We start from the raw sequence: 22,749 nt of genomic DNA, 5'->3' as shown, positions 1-22,749 counted from the left end.
CTGAATTCAGTTTTTCAAAACAGTAATTACTCTGGATAAGTAATGTCCATTTGTGTGTGCTGAGAAAGTGTAATATTTGGTGTGTGTGATTATAACCATCACAAACCAACTGTGCATTCTGCTAGGAAAATGGGAAGTAAGTGCAGCCAGTTATTAAAATTTGCAAAAAATACCTAGAAATATAGTAAATACACCAAAATTACTACATTTCTAATGAGCTTGAAACTCAATATTTGGTACGACCACTTTTATTCATCAGCATAGTCTGAACTACCCTAGACAAACTTTCTTGTAATTGTCTTCAAAGCTTGTCTTTAGATGTTGGCTGCTTTTTCTTCTGTTCATTGTCATGAGGTCCCACACTGCTTTTGTCAATTTTGACAAAATCTCAAACACCACTGGCTGAAATGTAGTAAATAAAGTAACAAAGTCTCTAATTTAATTTAATTTAATTTAAAATTGGTTCTTTGCTAAGTTGCCTGTTATATGTAGAGACGACACTTACTCATTCTTTCTGTTAGTTGCATTTTTTATGGTTGATTAAGTCATGACTCAGTGGTAAGTGGCTAAACGAAAAACAAACTGAAAGAATATTGATGTGAAAATGGTCATAAGCGAGGACTGGACTGAGAATGTGTGAAAAAGCAACCAATATACAAAGAAAAACTTTGGAACCCTTCAGATAGTCTATTCTATTGATCAAGACCACTTACAAAAATTCCATGAAAGCCTGGCTTATTTGAAACAATTTATCTATAGTACTGTAGAAGATCAATAATACTAGGTGTAAGAGTTTTACAAGCACAAAAGAAATGACATTTTTTTAACCTGGAGATAGGAGTCTGTGAGGAGGTTGGCTTCTACAGACACCTCTATGATGCATCAGTGCAGGAAATTGGATACCAAAAGAGACTGGTGAAATACCTAAAAGATACAGCCTTCTGCAAAAGAGTGTGAAGTCTCTGAAATTTCAATCATTTCCTGTTTTCACTTTTTCACTTTTTCTCTTATATTTTTTCTGAGCTGTGGCTCCAATAATTGAGATATATCATTATTATTCCCAGAGTTTAAGTTCACCACATCTGTTAGACAGCTGAAGATGTTTTAGACATCACTGACAAAAGCAGTGTTACATGGAAAGTAAATGCAAACAAAGAGCCAAAATGGAAACCTGTGCAGTAATGCTAACTAGTTAAGTTTAAAGGAATAAAGCAACTGCCATAGCCCTAGTGAGTTAAAAGCCATGGTATGGGGACACAGGGTTGTGAGTTCAACTTCACTATCTCCACCCATGCCTGATTACTGCCAGACCTGCTGAAAGCTGTCCGACAAACTGAAAATCTCAGAAAGCAACACACTGTGCTGCAATCTAAAGAAACAGCTAAGAAACAAAGTCATTGGCATCAATTATCATGGAGAGGGTTACTAAAACCATTTCTAGGCCTTTGGAGCGCCACAGTAAAAATCACAAAGATCTACAAATGGAGAAAACCTGGAACAGTGGTGAACTTTCGCCAGACCCACCAAAATTACTACAAGTAATCGACAATTCATGTAGGAGGTCCCAAAAGAAGTCAGAATAACATCTACAGAACTGCAGGTCTCACTTGCCTCAGTTAAGGTCATCAGTAAGAAACAGAATGAACAAAAATGGCATCCATGGGAGAGTTCCAAGGCAAAAACATCTGCTGACCAAAAAGAATCCAAAAATTCAAAAAACATCTTGATCTCCAAGACTTTGGGGAAAATACTCTGTGGACTGACAACACAAAAGATTTGTGTCTTGTTACATCTGCCGTAAAACTAGTATGATAAAAAAGAACATCATAGCAACAATCAAACATTGTATAACAAAGTATACAATTACTCTGCCTAGTATACACTAAGCTAGCCCTAGACACTAGCCCACTAACAAGCTAGCTCTAGACACTAGCCCAGTGTCTAGGGCTGCTTTGCTTCTTCAGGGCCTGGACAACTTGCCCTAATTGATTAAATTATGAATCCTGATGGAAAATGTTTGACTATCAGTTCATCCCCTGACGTTTAAGCACACTCAGGTTATGTGCTGTTATGATCTGAAACATAACAGCAAGTCCACCTCTGAATGGCTAATAAGAATGAAGGTTTTGAAACCCTAGTCAAAGTTTGGACTAAAATCCAATTAAGATGCTTTGGCATTAATTTAAACACTTTAAACAGACTTTAAACAGGCCGCTGATGCTGGAAAACACTCCAATGAGGCTGAATTAAAAACAATTCTGCAAAGAAGAGTGAGCCAAAATTCCTCCACAGGGAAGTGAAAGACTCATAGTCAGTTATCGCAAACACTTGACTGCTGTTCTGTACCTCATATACAGAAGCAAAGTTTGGGGGCTTTCATTGAAAATACCTTCCCTGTTCTTCAGCCTCGCTCTTGGGACAGCCAGAGGCAACTGGTAGGTGACCCATGGGACCTAAATGTTAAATCCGAATAAATCCTGAGAAGAAACCAAAACCAAACAGATGTATTGTCTGACTTTCATCATTATCCACTCTGTGGCCGTGTAACCAAACGTCAGTTAGTTTCCACTGAAACACAAATGAAAATGGGTCACACTTTTAAAGTTACATGTAAATTCAAATGGCAAATGAAGCTATGTGATGTTGTTTTTAACGAACATTACCAAAACAACAGGAAACATTGACGCTGTCATTTGGTCTTCTAGTGAGTGTTTATACTACCAGGGGAGTGTTTGTGGGACTGAATCAAAATAAATCACTTGTGTTCAATGAAGGAGCATGTCGCCTGGTGTGACAATGCAGCTCTGTGTATTTTGAGGCATTAGCAGAGCTCAGCAGCACAGGGGAATGAGCGATGTCAGACTTTGGCTACATGCGTATACTTATTACCGTTTTTTCTTTTCATGAGATTTGTAAGAAACAGCTTTATCCTTTAGAGGAGATAAACCTAACTGTATGAGCAACACTTACTCTTCTAAAAAATGTAATATTGCCTCTTTAACATTACAGTTTAAACTGACTGAGCTTTCTGTTATTAAATCAATAGCTTTTGGTCATTTTTAGGAGATGTTGCATACATTTTTCCACCATTTTCCTCTTAAATTCACCACTTCTGTTCCAAACACATCCAGATGCCTACACATTAATCTATCTGAACTGTGCTTGAAAATCAGTCTTGTACTGTAAGGCTTTGGCTTTGTTCAAATAACATTGGTTCATTTATTTTTGTAGGTATTACATTTTTTGAAGAGAAACAAAACCATTGAACAAAGTGTGATGAGACCGAGAGGCTGCAGAGAGATCGAAGTGGGAATTGAGTTGCTGGTAGTGTTAAGCTAATAATCCGCTCTGAACAGCTAAAAAAGAAACGAACATCAGTCGTTTTCTTTACTTGGGCGGGATTTACCGGCAACACACGGGGACTCATTTGTTTGAACAGAAATGTGATTAAAAGGATTTTGAAGGACTTTTTAAGAAGGTGTTTTTGTCTGTCTTGACTCTGTTTTCAGTGAAACGTCAGTGTTTGGGTGCCTTTGCGCTCTTTCTGCAGCTTTTTTGTTAATCCAGTGTTCACAGCACGCCCTCTGTGGAATCATAACTCACAGTACTGCAAAGACATCTGTATTACTATGAATAATGGATCTCATTTGTAATATATAAAATTGTGTAACTTAATAAGAAATTATGTTTGCTGGTTTAAATAAATAAACCTTAATATTTCCTTGTTTTTACACTTGCAGTTTATGAACAATACAATACAGTCAATTCAGCAAAATTAAGCAGGATGTCATTATGGGTTATGTTTTGCATTATTGTTACTTGGCCTAGGCTGTAGCTACATTAATCAATGCTTTAATAAATCATAGGTGAGCGTACTGGTACACGGCACATCTGACTTTAATGGTGCATACTCCTTTGGTGAAGGAGTATCGGGCTATTAAATCCCTGTAGCTTGATAATGAAGTGTTCATAACCCTGTTGGTCATGGTTGTGTAATAGTTTTTTTGTTTTCTGGTTGATTCTTTTAAGGCTATACAGAGGAAGGCATTTTTGTACTTATATGGCAGATAATCAGTAAATTCACAGGACTTAAAGCTCGAAATATTTCTGTGTCTGAATTATACAGATGAGAACATAATTATGAGCCCCCCCTATGTCTTTTTAAAAAAATATTTCCCAAATGCTGTTAAACCAAGCAAAGGAAACTTCAAATCCACCATCTGGCATGGGCCTTTCTGCGTGGAGTTTATATGTTCTCCCCGTGTCTGTGTGGGTACTCTGGCTTCCTCCCACAGTCCCATGACACAGTCCCTTGTAGATGGATGCCTAAAAAATCACCAGGGTAAAAATGATCAGTCCCCCTTCCTTCCTGCCATTCCATTTAAAATTCACTGTGGTTACACTGTGCACACTTTTTTTTGCGTTCCATATAATAATATTTCCACATATAGTAAAACCAACGTGTGCAGCAACCAGACAACATGAAATGTGCATAGTTTGGCACCAAGTGCAGGTGGACAACTGGATGAAGTAGATAAATCCTCTTAATGCTCAGGACCTTAAGAAGGCCCTGATTGTGATTCCACCACCTGGCTGAGGCCTTTCTGTGTGAAGTTTGCATGCTCTCCCTGTGTCTGGGTGCTCCCGCTTCCTACCACAGTCCAAAGACGTGAATCTACATTTCCCAAAGATGTGATGGTTATCTGTCTCTTTGTATTAGCCCTGCGACAGACTGGCGACCTGTCCAGCGTGTCCATTTATTGTGTAAAGCAGAAACTTCAGGAAATCAGTAGATTTTTCTTTTCCAAAGCTACAGTATATATATTATTAGGCTGTTTTTTTCACATGCCCAGCTATGCTGAATTAGGTCAAAACTCTGCAAAATGACCATTTTGCAAAGCCTCAGCAGCTCGCTTCAGTCAGCTCACAGCCAGTATTCTAGCGGAGTGTTGATATGGCAGTATGCTCCGGGGTCTTTCGCTCCATCTGCCAATCTTCTTCCAAGATGGGAAAGTCTGTCTGTGCTTTTAGCTGCGAGGCGCTTCTCTTCAGCCTTGATCAAAGAGCTGGTCTTCTTGGGATTATGTTTGTTGCTGTAACTGACTGCTGAGGTTGCTATCTCAGCATCTGCTTTGTGCACCTGCATGTGCTACCACTGGGAGCATCCTTTCTTTGGGCAGCTGCTGAAGATGGGTTTGAATCCTCCACCCAAACATTGTACCCAAGGCGTGTTGCTCTTTCCCCCAAGAGTGAAAATTTGCAGGACTAGGCAAATATCATAGGCTGCTTCGATCAGGAAGCACACTTGGTAAAAATCAGCCTGCAATGCGTTTTATGCTACATTAAAAACTTTCCCCTCCATTTATTAAATGTCTGCAGCCATTCAAAGGCTGTAGGACACAAAGGTGGAAAAATACACAGCGTCTGATTTAGCAGTGCCGTTCCAAAGCATTAAGCATTGCAGCATTGCAGCATTGAATACTAAGCATTGTAGTTCACTGTTCTTACTATTCTTTTAACAGCAGTACTGTGTGCCATTGCTTTAAACATATACTGCTTAACAAATTTATTAGAGAACCACCCAATACATAGTTTATATCACAACTACCCTAAATGAACAGTACTGGTAATTACCAAAATAATTTTTTAATGTTATTATTTTGTTTGTTATCATCTGTTATGGTTAGTCCACCAGTATGTGCAAGCTCTTTAATCAAAATTATTATTTTTAATGCTACAATATAATTATTGTTGTCATTTGTGAAAGAAAAGAGACAGAGGAAATGTGTTATTATCTTCTGATAAAGTTGCCAAATTGCAGTTATTCACTTGCATTAATAAACAGAACAATTAGTTTTAGTCCTTGATTAATTTCCGACTTCCAGGCTCAGATTGGAACCTGCAATTCAATTTTTCAATTAAAAAAATAAATACATTTTTAGTTTTAAACAAGTTTTCTTTTGACAGATTTCTCAATTATTTGTGTTTCCTTGTTCTTCTCACAGATAGTCTAATACATTTGTTAAGCATTGTATAATTTCGCTTGTTGTTGCACTGGAGTTAAAACAGGGATCTGGATTATTCACCATAAAGTGGGAAAGTAAAACTGCTTAAATGGCTGAAATTCATGTTGTCATGCAAGGCTTTTCCTTTCACTCCTACAGGACTTCTTCCTCTGGCAGCGTGTGTCCTTTGTTTCTTCCCTTGGTCAGAGGTGGCACCCCTCAGGACCCCGTCCTTGTTCTTTTTGTGCACTGTGATCTCTTCCTTTCTTAACAGTCACAACCAGTACTTTCTAGAATCATGGTGTAGATTTGGCTTTTTAAATCATCATTGAGCAGGAGTTTTCCTTTCTCTGTATTTCATTCTTTGTAGTCAAGCTTATCTTCACAGAACATGTTAAAAGACGTTAATTAATTTTCCTGCCATGTGTGCTCATAATGTGTAGGCGTTTTATAACTTTTGTTGCAGAAGGAAGTCAGAGCCACACAGAGGTTATCGATTTTGTGGTATGAAAAGCCGCTTTGGCTGAACATTGACTGTGACAGTAATACCCTGCCAATAACTGTCTATGAAAACAATAATAACTGTCAGGAATGGATGCAGCCAGCTTGGAACTGTAATTTTGCCCAGACCCTGTGTGAACTGCCTATATTCGAATGTTAATAGGAAAATGAAAGGAAGCAGGGATTCGTCCGCACACACCAGATGGCTCAACAGCCAAGTAGTTAGTCCAACAGCGAGGACCAGTTTTAGGCTGTGTCTGCCCTGCAGTGCAGACATGGGCTTGTGCCACAGTGGCAACTTATGGCTGTCAATCATAATTTACTGCTGAGAAGTATGAAAAACTATAGATCTGCAGTCTATAGGAACTAGACTGTACTGCATAGAATTTTCATTAAGAGGTTTGAGTCTGAGTAGGCAGAAAAAGAGCAATGGTGTATCAAGTGTTATTTCTTTCCTGGCAGGAGGCACTGCATCCAGACAGAAAGGCTTTTTGGGCTGTATCCGCTCTCTGCAGCTGAATGGCGTCACTCTGGACCTGGAGAAGAGAGCTAAGATCACGCCTGGAGTCCTACCTGGATGCCCAGGCCACTGCAGCAGCTATGGCTCGCTGTGCCAGAACGAGGGTCGCTGTGAGGAAAAAGCCAACGGTTTCTCCTGCGACTGTGGACAGTCAGCCTACACTGGAGCCTTCTGCCACAAAGGTACAGACACTCACACTGACAGTGGAGACTTTCTGCCACTGATTACACAGATCCATAGACTCAATTCATTGATGTTCTTTGTACAGACTGTTTATAAAAGACTTCTTGGCCTGAAAACCTAATGGCAAACCTGCCTTCTTTCATCATTTATTTGTATGTACGCCTGTGAGAAAATTGTGCTATGGACAGTGTTGGTCAAGTTACTTGAAAAAAGTAATCAGTAACTAATTACTGATTACTTCCCCAAAAAAGTAATCCCGTTACTTTACTGATTACTTATTTTCAAAAGTAATTAATTACTTAGTTACTTAGTTACTTTTTAAAAACACGATTTACAACATGAATAGGTGATAAAGCGATAGATCTTTCAGCCCAATTCTGCTTTTTCTGCATAATCCATCATACAAAATGTAATCAACTGGAAAAGTCTCTTTTTAAAACTTGTTTCATTAGTTTTAATCTTTTAACTTTATGCATCAAGCAAAAATTAAATTATATGCAACATTCACTGACTGGAAGAAATTTGTTTAACATTTAAACCTATTTTCTGCACATTCCAGCACATAAAATAAAATATTTTTTTGTGTTTACACTCAGTCTTTCAAATAAATGCAAGTGAAACACAGCAGAAAATAAATAAAATCAAAGACTAGCGGTCCTGTTGCTCTATTTTCACCTGTAAAGCAGGAGTGAGGTAGGCGGAGGTTTGCCCTGGTGCAGGTGAGCCGCAGCGGTCAGTGGAAGAATCCGCGAGTTTCTCTGTGAATTTCACATTACGTGGTAGCGCACTCGGTGCTTGCTTGGAAGTTAATGGGTTTCCTTCCCACGCAGTGAACAGCGGATGCTAATGTTTTTGTCACTTTTTATGGAATCAAACTCAAAATAAGGTCAGTACTTCCACGCTTTAAACGCTGCACGCTCATACTCTCTCCTGCACTCGATATATTATCCATTGTTGATCTGCACACAGCTGTTGTCACGAACGTCGCACTCGCTTACGTCATTGTCATGAGACATTGTCGCAAGAAAATCACGGTTTTAGTAACGCAGTAACACAGCGTGCTTACGGGAAAGTAACAGTAATCTAATTACCGTTTTTGGAATAGTAATCCCTTACTTTACTCGTTACTCGAAAAAAGTAATCGGAGTACACACGTTACTGCCCATCTCTGGCTATGGATCACTTGATTTATGAGCTCAGTAAACACTGTATCACTTTATTGTCTTAATACCTTCTTTTAAGTCTTATAAAATACAGTATGATAATTATTTCATACATCATGGTATCCATTTGAGTCAAAAAAAGAAAAAGAAGAAGAGAGCAAGATCTGCTTTCGAGCTGGCCTACTTTTTGACTGATATAACACCACTGTAGCAGTGCGCAGTGACCCTTGCACCAAGATGGCGACGGTCAAAGTCCTTGACAATTCAAGCTAGGATGTGCACATTCTCTGGCTCTGTGCCTTACTAAATATATTTAAAAGCAAATGCAAGGCTTCCTTCTATATTTAACAGATTAAACAAAAGTATTAACGTGAACTTTATTCATAACTGCAGACCCAGAAATCTCAATATCCAGCAGCCTCCAGACAAGAACGACTAATATTTTAAGATCACAAGCTGCAGCAGCAAACACCTCAGGGAGCCATGGTCTGATATCATAATGAAATTGAAAGGAAATCTCTAGAGTTGAAATTGGCTCCCTCCATATTTTTGTCCCTACTATTGCCTTGACAATTTCATTTTTTTGTGCATAAGAGATGAAAGAGTAATTCAGCATAAAATTCATTATAGGTTTGTGTCTAAGAAAGGCAGATTACACTTTTAGATGCAGGATCTTTCATGAGATAAGGAATGAAAAAGAAATATTAGGGTGGTATTTGATAGCTTGAAGATAGTTATTCTGAAACACAGTTTTGTATTTTACAACCCTGCATAATATTCCTGTAATATTGAGAGACCTAGAAAGTGTCTGGTTCAGATCACAGTAAGCTGATTCTGTTCTTTTGGATGTAGTGTTGTCCAAGGGTCGTCTTCTGACTCTCATATGTTTCTCCCACTGAAATGCTACGTCCAGAAAAATAGAATCAGCATTCTGGGATGATTGATATCTTGATTAAGGCTTTAATGGTAACATTTTATAAGTGCAAGAAAATATGTTTAGACACTTTTTCTTTTCTCTTTCTCTGTAATAAATGAACATCTTAGTACTTTATACATTTATATATTCCTGATGCTTTCATCACATTTTATAACACTTGTACCAACTTTTGAATGACTTTGAAAATCAAGAGTGATTTTCTTCTGTCATAACAGCAGCTTATTATGTTTTTTTATGGCACTTTATTTTGACAGTTCAGTCTGTGCATCCTATAGAGCTGCTCTCCAAATAAAGGAAAAGAGATTTGCTGGCCAATTTCACATATCAGTCACAGGCATTACATTAGTGAAACTCTCAATGGAACGACATCTTCTAATGCTCACTGTTATAGTAAACATGGAAATAGAAGAAAGAAAGAAGAAAAAAGTATAAAACTTTGAATTAAAAGTTTGATTTATGCTTTGCCATTCATATACATAATGTTACACCAGAAAAGATCAGGACCATGTGTTGTCTTGTTACACTATTCAGGTTAATGAGTTTGACCTTTCCTAAAAGCAGTAGGGTAAGGGCAGCTAATATTAGCCTACAATCTGCTATGGCAGCGATCAGGGCACGCAGTGGAGAAACACTATATGCAGTGGAAGAGCTAAATGAAAACACAAACTCAGGTATTGGTAATGCTACGTTGCAACTTCTTCTAGAGGACACAAACACACTGTCACGGTGTACAAGGTGGACTCACGCGCTGGACTCCGGGGATTGATGCACACAGGAGAATTAATTAATGAACAATGTCCAATGAGTGTATATACAAAAGGTACAGGGCAGTGCTATCTACAAAGGTGCAGGGCAGTGCTATCTACAAAGGTGCGGGGCAAAAGGTGAGAGGGGCAGGGCTCCGGGGGAAATCCAGGTGAACACTCTTGTCTCTCTCCAAACAATCCAAACATGAATCCACTCGAACACTCGTCGCTCAGGGAACACCAGGGAAAACAGTCCAGAGGGTCTGCACACAAAGAAACGCTCGTTAGATTGCAAACACACAACTACATGGAAAAACATTTGCTAGACGCTCGACTTTCACTGACGCGATTCTCACAACGATCCAGCGAAGAACAGCCGTTGCTTCCTGGCTTAAATGCCATCCACACTGATGAGGCACAGGTGTTTCCTCCTCCGAGGGCGCGGGCCAAGGGCGTGAACCCATAATGAGTTCCGCCCTGGCGAGAGAGAGAGAGAGAGAGAGAGAGAGAGAGAACTAGAGAGATAGAGAGAGAAATTAGCTGATCAGCGACCAGCTGACCCTCCAGGCCGTGACACACACTATCCATACATTTGGACTGCACTTAGTTGTTGTTATAGGGGGTAATTAAAGCGTGTCAGGTCTGACATGCCTGTTAGAGAGAAGGAGCAAACAAGAGAAACTAAATAAAAACTTTTGGAAATTTGATATTTTATTTAGTTTCTCAAGTTTTCCATAAAAAATAATAATAAAAAACTTCAAGAAGGGGAGTGGAATAGAGCAGGTGTTAATTTGTGTGAGGCAAAGCACTCAGTGACCTATCTTAACCGTCTGCACCACCGAAGAGGCATTAATATACAATATTATGCAAACAATCTCAACCTGCATTTCTTTATATACTGCTCAAAACACAAACTTAAAGGAAGACTTAGGAAATACATCAAATCTTGGTGGGGGGCAAAAAAAATCATGCCGGATATTAAACAATGCTTGCCTTGCTTGCCCTGATAAAATGCCACAGGTAAAGTATGTTTTGCTGTTTAAACTGCTGATTAACTCGCAAAGCAACTTGTTGAGTTATTCATCAAAAAGTACTTACCTCCTTTGTTGTTCTCTACTTTGCTTTGTCTGGACTGTGTAGATAGGCAGTTTGAGAAGATACTGCAGAATCAGGGAGATCACAGAGAAGGCCTTAAGCCAGATATTAAATTACATTTTCAGATACTGCAAAACTCAAAATTTACTAAAGTATTCAACCAGATGCTCATTAACATTTAATCAAAGCCGCACGGTTTCCCTAATCTGAACCATTTGCTGCTTCGCTTTATCATATGAAGCTCAAGACGTCAACTCTGAATTTTTGCATCCATTTCGTCCACCTGGAGTTTTAAAAAATATTTTCTACTTTCTTCAGTTGATGTGATGCTTATCATCAAAACAGAATTTGCAAAGAGCATTAGTTGAATTTAGTCTTTAAACCAGCACATTCAGCTCCGACAGTGACACTTCTCACTAACTTCTTAACTCCCAGAGGTTTCAGCCAGCTTTAAGTCAACAACATCCATCACCTACATCCTGAAGGAGCCCTTTGAACTAAGCAGGAACAGCAGTGGCTTGCCTTCATCCATCTACTCAGATATCACACTAAGAGGAGAAAACATCTCCCTGAGCTTCAGTACCAATCAGAGTCCTGCTCTTCTGCTCTATGTCAGCTCGTTCTACAGAGAGTACCTGATCCTGCTCATCAACAAAAATGGTGAGGACTCTCAAATGGCATTTTCTCTTGGCTGTCTTTTGTTGATAAATGATTGCGTCTTTTTAATTCTGCAACCTATTTTCTCATCTCATTGTTCCTGCAATTTGTTGAATTAAGCCTCTCCTCTCTCCTTTGCTTTCTCCTCCCTCTCTGTCTGTCCTATGCTGCTTTTTTCCAACAGAGCCTGACTAGTCGGGTTGGGTTTGAAAAAAATATCTGGTGCAGATATAATAAAATGATCATTTATTTTTGAGAGGGGGGTCTTTTTTAAATTATTTATTTTTATTTCTTTGTTTTGTTTGTCGTGGTTGTTGTCATTGTATTCAAAGTAAGTAAACTGGAATAATAGGAAATACCAATCAGATTCAAAACTCCAAAGGGGCTGATTAAAATATTTGGATTTATCGTCTAAGCCGATGAAAATATCCTTTTTTGTCACTGTTATGAATAGAGTTGTTGTTGCTTTGTAGACACAATATTGAAGCTTTTTAATGACACAAAGAAAGCAAGTTTAAATTAGCTGATCGAGCCAATATCAAGTATCTGAACTCTTGCTGAAGTATCCAATTAAATCCCAGGGAGAGTTTTGTTTTGATTGTGCCAAAGCACAAATCAAAGCAATTTCCTTAAGGCCTTTTCTACTGCACAGAGAAAAAATTTCCCAGCTGACTCAGTTACTGAAATCCTGCAAGACACTGCTCCAGCTATAAGTCTTTTTATTATAAATATATGGCTTCATGATAAGGGAATTAATCACTAATAGCCCATACTGAAAAAAGAGTCAAAATGAGAGAAATAGCATAGAGTATCAAATTATATGTGTAGTACTAAAGAAATATTATTTCTTATCATTTCTGTTCATCTTTTAAGCCTGCAAGAATCTCAGAACATTCAAATTATATCCGCAGCCAAGGGATATAAATGTAACAGTGAAACATGATCAATTTTGTATCATGGAGTTTAATCTTAGATATAAAGTGTTAATTCTTACAGTATTACGTGGTTTGTAGACGATCTATTAAAATATTCAGATATGTGGCTTGTTTTCTTCTTTGGTTTTATTAAACAATAGTTTCTTTCATCTACTACCCGAGCTAACCCGAGTTTTTGGCCTAATAACCCCAACCATATAGCAAGCAGGTCTGGCCTGGATCTGGTATCAAGCTGGCACTGCAGGCTGACTTCTGGCATGATACGTATGTCTTTCAGATATGGGCAAGGCCTGGCATAGATGTCACTGTCTATGTGATGGCATGACATTTCTGGCCCGATTGTGGTTTGGTTTATGTGGCCCAGGCTCTTAGAAAACAGGTCTGGCCCGGATCTGGCATCAAGCTGGCACTTCTGACTGACCGGTGTCATGGCAGGGTGTATGTCAACCAGATGTGGGCCATGTCTGGCAATGATGGCACTATTTATGTTCCTATTTTCCTATTTTACTTAGAAGACCCAAATGCCATGTTGCAATACTATACTGCTATGGTGGCCAACGTTTCAAATGCAGGTTTGACAGGTTTGTGAGTGTACACTTTATCCAAAACCTAGTGAGGGTTTACTCGCGTTTACTACTTGGTGGCTGTAGCTCAGGAGGTAGAGCAGGTCATCTACTGATCAGAAGGTTAGTGGTTTGATCCCTGGTTCCTCCAGTCTGCATGTCAAGAGTATGCAGTTAGGAAGCACTCAGTTTAGAGAAAGTGGGTGAATGTGGCATGTTGTATAAAACACTTTGAGTAATCCAGGAGACTAGAAAAGCGCTATATAAGAGTCAGTCCTTTCACTGTCAGAACAGAGTTTTGTCATGTTACTTTTGCATGTTCTGGCACATGTGGCTGTTACATTAAGGTACACATTAGGCTGACATCTGGGGCCAGAGCGGAAACTGGTCTGGGCCAGCACAGGGCCAGCAGTGTGTCTGCAACTGGTCCGTGGCTGCACACAACTTACAAATGGTCTACATACTGCAAAGAATGACGGCCCTTTGGTGGTCCAGATCAGGTTTGCCAGACCTAGTCCACACGCAGGCCAGCACAGGACCACCAGTGCGTCTGCAACTGGCCTTGTGCTGGCCCGCGTGTGGGCCACATCTGGCAAACCTGATCTGGACCATCAAAGGGCCACCATTCTCTGCGGTATGTGGGCCATGTGTAAGCACATTGTGTGGGCCAGATCCGGGCCATACCAATTTTGCTATGTGGATAACATCCTATTAACCATTCAGCATATTGTGAATCAGGTGACTGTAGAACTCAACTCCCGCACATCAACTTGTTTGTTTTCAGGTTTGAGAAAATTTGCAGTTGTTTTGTCTGGCCAGATTATGAGTAGTTAGAGGAGGTGATGCAATGAGAGACCATCAATTTAGTCAGACATCTAACATTTATTATAGCAGTAGAATACAGTCAGATTTAGCCTCTGAGCTCACCACTTCATGCGTTTAAAATAAGGGAAGTCATGAGAAAAAGATTTACAAGTGTGGGCGAGGTGCAGCACTGCCTGCTGTTTCAGCCCTTCAACACCATACATAGTAGGAGGGACACTAGCATGTTAGGAGGGGGATTTTGCAGGGATAGGATATGAAGAGAGTGCGGCATGTTGTGCATGTCTGACACAGTGCAGTTAAACTAATTAACTTGAACTTTATCACAGGCTTTGCTCCATTTGTGCCAACTGCAACTGTAACTGCAGACATGTTGAGACCAAAGATCACCATTTAAAGAATAATACGGATTCATATTTTGCATTATTCCATGAATAGATCTACTTTGTTGTTTGTGGTCTTTAGTAACATTATATTTAACACATATCTAACACAGTTCTCGTCATCGTTTGAGAACACTTTGACCAAATGACCACTTTTGACTTTCTGACTGTTTTATTCTGTATCCATTCGACTACAATTGTACTGTTGCTTTGTGTTTGTGAAGATGAGCTGGAACTGAGGTACAAGCTGCACAGCGGCAGAGATGTGGAGACGCTGAGAAGCAGAGTCATAAACGTGGCTGATGGGCGCCTGCACACAGTGATCATTAGGAGACTGGCAGATATCGTCTCTGTGCAGGTGAGATTTTTCTTACTCTCTCTTACAGGTTTCTGCTGTTTCTGCAGACATAAGCAAGCTGGGCTGTTACCACCAAATGGAATGACGCACAGGTTTTTCTTCCCCCAGAATTCCACTAACATTTAAGTCTAAGAGCTAAAGAGTACATTGTTTAATTAATCTGCCGCTCACACTGCTTTAGCCGCTGGTGCTATAAGGAGTCTGCTGGCAGGCTCTGAGTGGAAGGGAAGTATTGTGGGCTGATGCTTGCAGCTATTTCTTTAATTTAAAAGCCAATCCTGACCACAGAAAATGAAGTAAAATAAAATATAATAAATGGCAGATTTCCTCTCTGTAGTCAAGCTATGACAGCCTCTCTGTTTTCTATCGCTCCACTTAAGTTTCAGCATTAGCAAACGTCTTATTGACAAATGAGACTAAAGCCCAAATGTCATTGTTTCCTAGCTTTTTTTTTAAATAGAGAGGATCTCTCTCAGACACGTTTACTACCTCAGTATTTTCCTGCTCAGCTGCTGTGAATCGCACAGTCACATTTCAGACTGCCTCTCCTTAGAATATGCAGATCAGGCTCCAGGCTGAACATATAATCCTCACATGTTATGCTTTTTCCTTCACTGTGGCTCACATAGCCGTCGTCATTTAAACACTTGACATAAAAGTCTTTGCTTAATGTTGTTTTCAGATTGACCAGAACAACAGAGAGGACTTGAACTTGACATCTGATGTGGAGTTCAACAGCATCAAATCACTCATACTAGGCAGAGTGGAGGGTGAGTGTGGCTATCTTAGGACATGCACCAGTACCGGCTCATTTGAATAACAGTACTGAGATGTTTGGCCTCATGTGGCAAAGTGGTGTTCTGGATCCTTGTGCTGTTCTCTGGTCATCATGTTGTCTGGAACAGAGGGAAAGCTGCAGCCCAAGCAACAGCTGTGACTCTGTGAAGCTAATCAAGCTAACATCCATATTCAGCTGGTCACAAACAGAGCACTCTCTTGAAGAGATTAGAAAAGGACACCACTCTGTGAAAGTCACTGCGATGTAGATGCATCTAAAAGTATGGTAGGTTAAGATAATTGTGTAAATGGCACTAGTGCAGAAGTTCAAAATATACCTGCGTGTTTGTGCAGTTTTATCTGTGGTATCAGGGCGGTGAGTAACACAGTCTTTATATCTGTCTAGCTGAGCGAGGCTTCAGACAGCTGTAATTATAACAACTTCAGAAAAAGGTCCTTCACTTTGTATGGTAATGAGGAGAGAATGAAAAGAACAAATTACTTAGAAGATTGGAGTCAGCACCTTCAATTCAGCATAACAACCAAAAAAAATAATAAATCTAATCTGCTGTGGGTAGGGTCAAACTAAACCAGGAAGTCAGGAGGTGCCGTTCCCCCTATTCCTCTATGACAGAATGTTGTATTTCAGCATTGCTGCAGTAGTTGCACAACTGATTTATCTGCAAGGAGTTCTCATTATGAAAGAAACACTTAAGTGAATTCCCTACACTATTTTTGAATAGCATCACTTAGGATTTTTCACTGCTGCTAGAACCTGTGGGCGTTAGAAAGGATTTTATATTGCTAAATTAGAAAATCACTGTTTCTCAAAATGTAGAAGTAGCACAGAGTAAAAGTGCTGCAACACCTCTTAACCTTTGAATTCAAGTGTTTTCAGTTCAAAAGCTACAGATGTAAAACATCAAGCTCCTAGTAATGCGGTGTCTTTACAAACATTTGTGAAAGGACTGGTTGTTATAAACAGCTCAATAAATCTGAGTGCTCTTATAATATGATGCCACCACCGAAACAAGTCAGTTTGTCAAAATTCTTCCCTCTACAATTAACTGTAAGTGCTGTTATTGCAAACTGGAAGCATTTAGAAATCATAGCAACTCAGCCATACAGTGGCAGACCATCTAAAGTAGCAGAACTGGGTCACCCTGTAAATAGTGCATATTGCTGACTCAATAACTGCAGGGTCCAAACCTCCCCTGGCATTAACATCAGCACAAACAGTGTGCGCCAGGAGCTTCAGGGCATGGGTTTTCATTGTCAAACAGCTTCTTTAGGTGTAATGTGTAGAAGGCTCCGAAACAACCCAGTATCACAGCAAATGGTGTAAATGGCACGACATCCACCATCTCCATTCCACAGTTTGAATCTCCAAAGTGTTAAATGGACATGCATGCAGGAATTGTATTGGTGCATGCAGAAGTTGCACACTAGCAGGGGTGAAAAAAAATTTAAAGCCAAGAGGCTGGTAGTGAACAAAAAACATATAAAGTGTATTCCAGGCTGCTTAGTTGCCAGAAAGCTAGGCGGCTAATGTGTGTAAGAATGTCTATTTAAACACTTTCCCTTGCGTCTGCATCCATGTCTATTTCATATCTATTTCATGCTTTGGACCGGCGTGTCTATTTTGCCATGATATCGAGTGGCCCAGTACTTTTATTCATTAGCCCTGGCCCTAAAGTACATGAGCCAAGGGATTAGCAACGCTTTCTGAAACCAGTTTTGACTCGTACATTTTTATTTATTTTTTGCAAGATCAGGCCTCTCATTTCACTATTCCCTTATATATCTACGTGTAGGGTTTTTTTTTTTTCGATACTTTTGATGAAATAAGACAATGAGTGGGAGAGGAGGATAAATGGAATGAACATAAAATACATTTGCTTTCTGTGTTGTGTTGTGAATAAAATGTGATTAAATTACATTTTGTTTTAATTGACAATTTGCACAGTGTCCAAATTTTATAAAGCAATTGGGGCTGTATTTTGTTTTTGTCAGGAAGCTTCTGAACTCCTTCCTGTACTTGGTTCACAAGTAAGAAACAGATATAAATTGATGCTGTTGCTGTTTTTAGGTCCTCCTTGTTATGTTTTTTTTTTTTTTAATTATTCTTGACCCAGGCTGTGTTAGTATGTAACCCCACTGCCCCCATGCTGAGCCAGAGGACTCAGGCAGTCATATCAGTATCAGAGAGGCAGCAAAATAGTTGATATACTGTCGCTCCCTGCCAGCCCTGTCATCCATCAGCCTAACTAATGGACCAAGAAAGAATGGAGAGATTCAGATGCTCACAGAAGGAGACAGAGACAGTGAAAGGAGGTGGAAGTAAAGTTTTTTTCAGTTCATATACTGTCAGGGTTTGGCTACATAAACACCTTTTGACTCTTTTTAGCATTTTGCACCCAAGGATTATTCATTGTGTAAGATTAGTATCAAAACTTTTGCCACATCAGCTGTAATTTTACTAATACATGTTGAGTTTGAGATGTTCAATTCCACATATTTTAATTTTTTATATATATTTTTATATATATTCTTGTATATTTTTTCTCACAAGAGGAGATGTTGTCTTCTTAATACATTAGGTGGTTAGACTTGTGAGCCTGCATGCTGTGTTAAAGAAATTAGTTTTCTTTCAAATACATCCATCATTCTACCACCACAGCTTTTCCTTTTATTTTTTTTCCTGTCCTCAGTCATACCTTGCTGACTCATGCATATATGCACATGACACAAGATACTTAAATCAAAGTCAATTTACGCTGAATTTAAAAACTCAACGCCTGATCAAATATGCAGCTGATAAACTGGCCTCTCCAACCAGGCCACTCTGCAGTGTCCCATTAATGTGGTGAAAAGTTGTTTCTCTCTGGTAATAACTTAGATGACTGCCAGTGATGTGCTGTGTAATCAAATTGCACTGCAGGAATAATTGTGGTTTGTACTGACATTTATAGCTGCTTAAGATTTTATTTAGCACCTGCTGCCAAACATAGCGGGGATGTGACTGTATTAGAAAGTAAGACTCACTCCTTAAAGAGGTATGCACATGAGAAATAGGTACACTTTTTTTATGCTGGGCTGGGCCCTGCTTTTGTCTTGAGAACTGTTCATATTGCCATGATAGCGTCTCACAGTTGCTGAAGATTGTTGACTACACATCCATGATGTGAATCTTTCATTACACTTAATCTTAAAGGTGGTCTATTGGATTAAGATCTGGTGACTGTGGAGGTCATTTGAGTGTATTGAACTTACTGCCCAAGTTTAAGAAACCAGTTTGACGTGGTTTAAGCTTCGTGATATGTTGCATTATTATTTTGGAAGTAACCATTAAAAGGGCACACTGTGGTCACAAAGGGATGGAGACAGTTAGCAAAAGTACTCAGGTTTGCTGTGGTATTTAAATGATGCTCAGCTGCCCAAAAATATGACGAGAAAATATTTGCCACACCATTACACCACCAGCAGTCTGAACTGTTGATGTAAGGCATGTTGTTTCATGTTGTTACTCCAAACTGTGACCCTACCATCCGAATGTTGCAGCAGAAATCGAGAATCACACCAGGCAATCTTCTATTGTCCAATTTTGGTGAGCCTGTGCAAATTGTAGCTTCTGTTTCCTGTTCTTAGGTGACTGGAGTGGCAGCTTGTGTGGTCTTCTGCTTTTGTAGCCGATTTGCTTCTAAGTTTGACCTGTTGTGCATTGACAGAGCTCTTCTTGATATCTTGCTTGTAACAAGTGGTTATTTGAGTTACTGTTGGCTTCCTGTCAGCTTGCAAGAGTCTAGCCATTCTCTTCTCACCTCTGAGGCATTTTCACTCCAGCAAACCACCGCTCACTGGATATGTTCCCTTTTTTTCGGGCCATTCTCTGTAAACCCCAGAAGTGTTACAAATCCCAATAATACCATCAGATCAGCAGAAATACTGAAATATTTAGACCAGCCTCGTCAGGCACCAAGAACCGTGCCATGTTCAAAGTCACTTAAATTGCCACTATTTTGTGCAGATGCAGCATGACAGACACAACATAATTTGTGTGGCTTTGATGCTGGATGCTATGATTTATGCCCCATCTCAAAAAACACAGTCACAACCCGCCTTTTGATGCCATGTCAAAAAAGAGAAACATGCAGGATAAAGGCTGAATGATCATTTAAGAAAAAACCAAACATGGAATTAAAACAAGCAGAAACAGACGAGGTGCTATTATTAAGAAAAGGAGTGAGGGTGTGTGAGTGGATGAGTGAACAGTGCTGAGGTCGAATTATCATGAGACTCAAAACCATGAAACATGTTGAAGAACAGCACTCAAAGGTGTGAGGAAGAGTGGGGTTTATATAGGAAACGCTGGGCTCAGGTGTCTCCAACTAGCCTGATCTGCTATCCTGCCCCACTCATACACTATGCTGGAAGTAGAAAAGAAATAGAGCAGTGACAAAGGCAAGCAGACCATCACAGCCCTTTGACGTTTATTTTTTCTTTAAAGTTTGTTTCACTTTCCCAACCTTTTGATACTGTCATCATATTGCTGTTGATGTGTACGATAACTGTATAACTCTGTTAAAGCAATCAAACACTTTGAACATAATGGGTGGTTGTTCATTGTCGTCAAAGTCGAGGTTTTATTTATCTGCCCCCTTTTCCCTCTCCTTGCTGTGTGTTTCTCCCTCTGGATTCAGAGCCTGATGGATTGGATGCCGAGATGGCCTCGCTGGCCTCGCTTGGGTTCACTGGCTGCCTGTCAGGTGTTCATTTTAACTCCATCAGTCCTCTGAAAGCTGCTCTGCTCCATCCTGACAGCCCTGTTATTGTCACCGGCCCATTGGTACAATCAAGCTGTGGTTCCTCTTCTCCAGCCAACACCTACGCAGCAGAAACAACACACTCCTTATCAGGTACAGGGAGCAAAGTCAGCCTCTGTATGCTCAGTTTATGTATATATTATTGGCCAGCCCCCTCCCATCCACCCACCTTCTCCTGGTGTGGGAATCTGTCTGGTACGCCTTTAATATTATTCTTATGGCTGTTCATTAGACTTTCTTATTGGCTCATTAACCATCTTCCTCGGTAAACAGACAGAGTGATGGCACAGCGACAGATGAGATTAGTCAGACAACTGTAGTGAGGTCCTTTAAGGCTGTGCTGAGACTTTAAACAAGCACTCTCAGTACTGACTGATGGCTTTCTCAGTAACTCTACCTTCTGTCGCTTTACTTCATATATATATGTATATATACATGTAGAGATATATAGAGATAGATAGAGATAGAGATAGATGTGTGTATGTTCTTGCCTTCTCATCTTTGCTCTATGCATTTTTCTCCTCTGTCTCTGTTTGCAGGCCAGCCTGGTTCAGTGGATCCAGGTCAGCCTTTAGTCAACACCATCAGAAGTGACTCCGCTCTAATTGGAGGTAATGCTATTCTTCTCAGCAGGAATAAGAACAAATCAATAGATTATAAAAGTTGAATCAAAACCTTTGGGAAGATGCAGTTCTGTAGAACTGAACACCTTTTTTTGGTTATTCATCAGTTTTTCTTGTGACTGTGTTTATGTGGGCTTTCTTTTGCATGTGCTGCTTCGTCGTGCGTATGTGTGCTTGAAGGCAGTCAGGAACTTTGTGAACTGCCAGGTCTTTCTCTCTGTCCTGCACCATGGTTATAGAAACCAAGTTTCTCATTTGCGGGGCAGCTACGATGACAGGTTGTTGTGGACGGCAGACTTTAATCCATTACTTAAGTGCATCTAAACACACAGTGTTTGCCTGCAGCCTTGTTTAGCTAAAGATTAAACAAATGTGACAAAGTTAGTTTTAGAGGTGCTGGTGGGCACATTCTTCAACTCTGCAGAAAGCTGCTCTTACGTCCACCAAGGAGGTTTTGTTTTTGGTAACGCTTGCATGCATGGTGTCATTCTGTCTGTAAGCTTGAAAAGTTTCAAATAAATTGAATAAAACTTTGTCGGGGTGTAAAGTGGGGCCAACTTAACAATTCATTGAAATTTGCCTTACCCATGTTTAGGTATGTTTCCTATGTTTGTGTAATCAAAGTAAACATGTCATGCTACCCTTATGTGATTTTTAACATATGGTTAAAAATTAGAGAGCGATAATTTTTTTTCAGGTTTTTTAGCACAAGTACACAACATCTGAAACAATTTAACAATTATTTTTCTTTCTTTTTACCTTTCTCTTGTTTTTAGGGGTGATTGCTGTTGTGATTTTTGTCACCCTATCCGCATTGGCAGTGATGGCCAGATTCATATGCAGCAGGAAAGAAACATATCGGAACCAGGAAGTGAAAGCAGCTCAACCTGAAGACAGCAACGAGTTCCCCTTCAGCGGGCAGCCGGATTCTCCGAGCGCTCCCAGTGAAAACCAGAAGGAGTATTTTATTTAGCAGGACTGCTAAATAACCGCTCACTGACCTGACCCTGTACAGATCAGGAGGACTTACTCTCAGTGCTTTATAAAATACCACTGAGCTTTTTTCTTTGTTACCTTTTTTTTTTTGTAAATATTGTATAATTTGCTAGAAACACTGGCAAATGTGTTGGACTCCATTTCCCTGGAAGTAATCGATGGTGTCACTTTGATGTACATAATATTTAAAGATGCACAATAAATGGTGATTTGTGTGCTTATTACCCAAATTCTCTGCCATTGTCAAATGCTACAATTAATTTATTAAAAAGAAAAACAGACGATCAAAAGGCAATGGCACATTTATGCTTGATTTATAAAGAAAAAAGAAACACTTTTCTACAAGGATGATGACTTTTATGTAAAAAAATTGAGATGTCAGAGCCATAGGATGTTTTAAAAGATGGGAAGATGGACTTTACTGACAGGAGGATTGATATGCGTGGTTAACATGTGAAACCTCAGCCAAAGCACAGTGCAAGAATCAAACAAAATCCATCTGTTTTAACTTAACATAACTTCAACACCTGCTGTATATATAAATAATAAACTGTCAGTCAGTCCAAAGCTTTACGTCAACCCTTTGTCACCGAGTTGGTCGGAAAGCTTTTATGCTACTCCGTGTACTTTTTCATGAACAAAATAAAATCTTTACAATGAGA

At 39.6% G+C, this 22,749-nt stretch overlaps 1 protein-coding gene across 1 annotated transcript in view; it reads left to right on the top strand.

Moving 5' to 3' along the window:
- The window catches only part of LOC146369873 (contactin-associated protein-like 4), a 118,831-nt gene extending 96,082 nt beyond the window's left edge, over positions 1 to 22,749 (top strand). The window contains exons 18-24 of the mRNA XM_084909336.1: positions 6,969 to 7,208; positions 11,586 to 11,810; positions 14,735 to 14,868; positions 15,551 to 15,638; positions 20,346 to 20,561; positions 21,008 to 21,079; positions 21,868 to 22,749. Of these exons, the coding sequence (XP_084765462.1) occupies positions 6,969 to 7,208; positions 11,586 to 11,810; positions 14,735 to 14,868; positions 15,551 to 15,638; positions 20,346 to 20,561; positions 21,008 to 21,079; positions 21,868 to 22,064 (1,172 nt within the window). The 3' untranslated portion in view covers positions 22,065 to 22,749. The remainder of the gene's footprint in view (positions 1 to 6,968; positions 7,209 to 11,585; positions 11,811 to 14,734; positions 14,869 to 15,550; positions 15,639 to 20,345; positions 20,562 to 21,007; positions 21,080 to 21,867) is intronic.

The sequence above is a fragment of the Perissodus microlepis genome, chromosome 17 (genome assembly GCF_051167445.1).
Source record: "Perissodus microlepis isolate ML-2025 ecotype Zambia chromosome 17, ASM5116744v1, whole genome shotgun sequence".
NCBI classification, from domain to species: domain Eukaryota; kingdom Metazoa; phylum Chordata; class Actinopteri; order Cichliformes; family Cichlidae; genus Perissodus; species Perissodus microlepis.
Note: the sequence above shows the minus strand (reverse complement) of the source record. Positions and strands in the feature narration are given on the sequence as shown.